The sequence below is a fragment of the Aphanomyces invadans genome, assembly GCF_000520115.1.
Source record: "Aphanomyces invadans strain NJM9701 unplaced genomic scaffold supercont1.362, whole genome shotgun sequence".
Taxonomy (NCBI): Eukaryota; Oomycota; class Saprolegniomycetes; order Saprolegniales; family Verrucalvaceae; genus Aphanomyces; species Aphanomyces invadans.
In genome coordinates, this window is record NW_008580507.1 from 16,622 (window position 1) to 18,322 (window position 1,701).

Sequence of the window (1,701 nt, forward strand, 5' to 3'; positions counted from 1 at the left end):
CGAAGGAATCCCTTTCACCACTCGGCAAAAACGTCCCCAAACACAATTTGCATTACTTGTGCTGTTTATTAACTGCAACGGCATGCTTAGCTTTATAGTTCTCACTCGATGAAATCATGACATTTTTCAAGGCAAAAAACCGAAGGAGACAATTGCTCAGAGCAACTAAAGTTTGAATGTAGACATTCGTTGTTCTATTCTATTATTGTGAATGTCTCACTCGCTATCGACAAGAGTGACTTTCAACAGCCAATGCAGTTCTCCACGACCACACGGTCAGTTGTAAAGTTGTCGCTGCACCCCAATAAATATTTTGAATTGGGTTATTTGTGTATCCTCTATCACAAATGCGTTTTCGCGCGCCATCAGTATAGATTGTGATGGAGCTGACGGGAGTATTCGCATTATACAATTTCTTATCTATCATTTTTGAGAAATATTCATTGCAAGGAGTTGAATTGTGATGTCCTCGTAATTCACTAGACCTCTTGACGGGAGATTTTTCCTTTGGTTTATAATCCTTTATAATCCTATATGTGTAATATGTTCTTGTATAACATCATGTAACTGGACAACCATTGAATTAATTACATGAAGTCCATTCATTTAGCAACGACGAGCAGATAATCTATGATTGGATGCATTCCTTTGGCTGTAATCGTTCGTGAACCACTCACTACATTCGGAAAAGACTAATCAATCCAAAACCATTGAGAACTTCCCAACAACCATCAATAAGCGACCAAAATGCCACGCCAAACTGCCACTCAACCGTCTCAGCCGACCCAACTGACATCCCGAAACATCCAACAAAGCCTTGCGCTTTTGGAAAACCTCGAGCAACAATGCCAGGCTAAGCGCACACGCTATCCAACTCACCGTGCCGAAGAGCCGGACGAGGATGCTGACTCCACCGCTCCTGTCTACGACATGTTTCTCGAATCGCAAGGACCTAACGGCATTCACTCCATGACCAATTTCAGCCTCGCCGAATTCAACTTACTGTGTGTGGTCCGATTTTCGCAATCATGTCTTCAAGCATTGGAATTTGGGCTCTGGACGCAAAACAGAGGTGTCCGCCCAAGACATGCTGCTCATGCGCTTGACGTCTCTCAAACACTGCGGGGCATTGGACGTCGTAGCTGCCGTGTTCAAACAGAAGACGGCGACTTTCGAAAAGCGTGTTATGACCTTCCTCGCGGTCTTGCATCCATTCCTTGTGCGAAAGTACATTCAGTCGATCGGCGAGAAGTGGTCAATGCTTCAACTGTTCTCAACCGCTCACCAGTTCCAGAGCTTTCCTTTCGCTCGCTACGCAACGGACGTGACGTTTCAGCAAACCAACATACCATGTGGATCCTACGCCGAGAAGAAGTTGTTTTACAGTGGGAAGCACAGTCTCTATGGTCGCAAGGTGGAGGTGTCTGTCCTACCTAACGGGTTCGCCATCAACTGCTCCAAGTACTACAATGAAACATATTCCAGTCATAGGTGGCGTTAACAAACGTCCATGTTCGTTTTCACCCGCTCCGCTCTGAGAATGGTGAATGCAATTCGCAGTAGGTGAACAGATTGATGGCAATTGGTGTGAAGCGGTCGAAGAACAAAAAAGTGTCTCCAAGCGCAAGGCAAACTTTCTATGTTTTGGCGACTGAGAGTTCATTTGTTCCTGACGCAGCCGACAGTGATAAGATATGGAAA

At 45.1% G+C, this 1,701-nt stretch overlaps 1 protein-coding gene across 1 annotated transcript; it reads left to right on the forward strand.

Annotated features, from left to right (window-relative positions):
• Positions 1–1,087: 1,087 nt before the first annotated feature.
• On the forward strand, positions 1,088–1,501 carry H310_15337 (hypothetical protein; the record flags this gene model as incomplete). Its single annotated transcript, XM_008883321.1, has 1 exon — positions 1,088–1,501. The coding sequence occupies one exon, from the start codon at positions 1,088–1,090 to the stop codon at positions 1,499–1,501; it is 414 nt and encodes a 137-aa protein (XP_008881543.1).
• Positions 1,502–1,701: the final 200 nt, after the last annotated feature.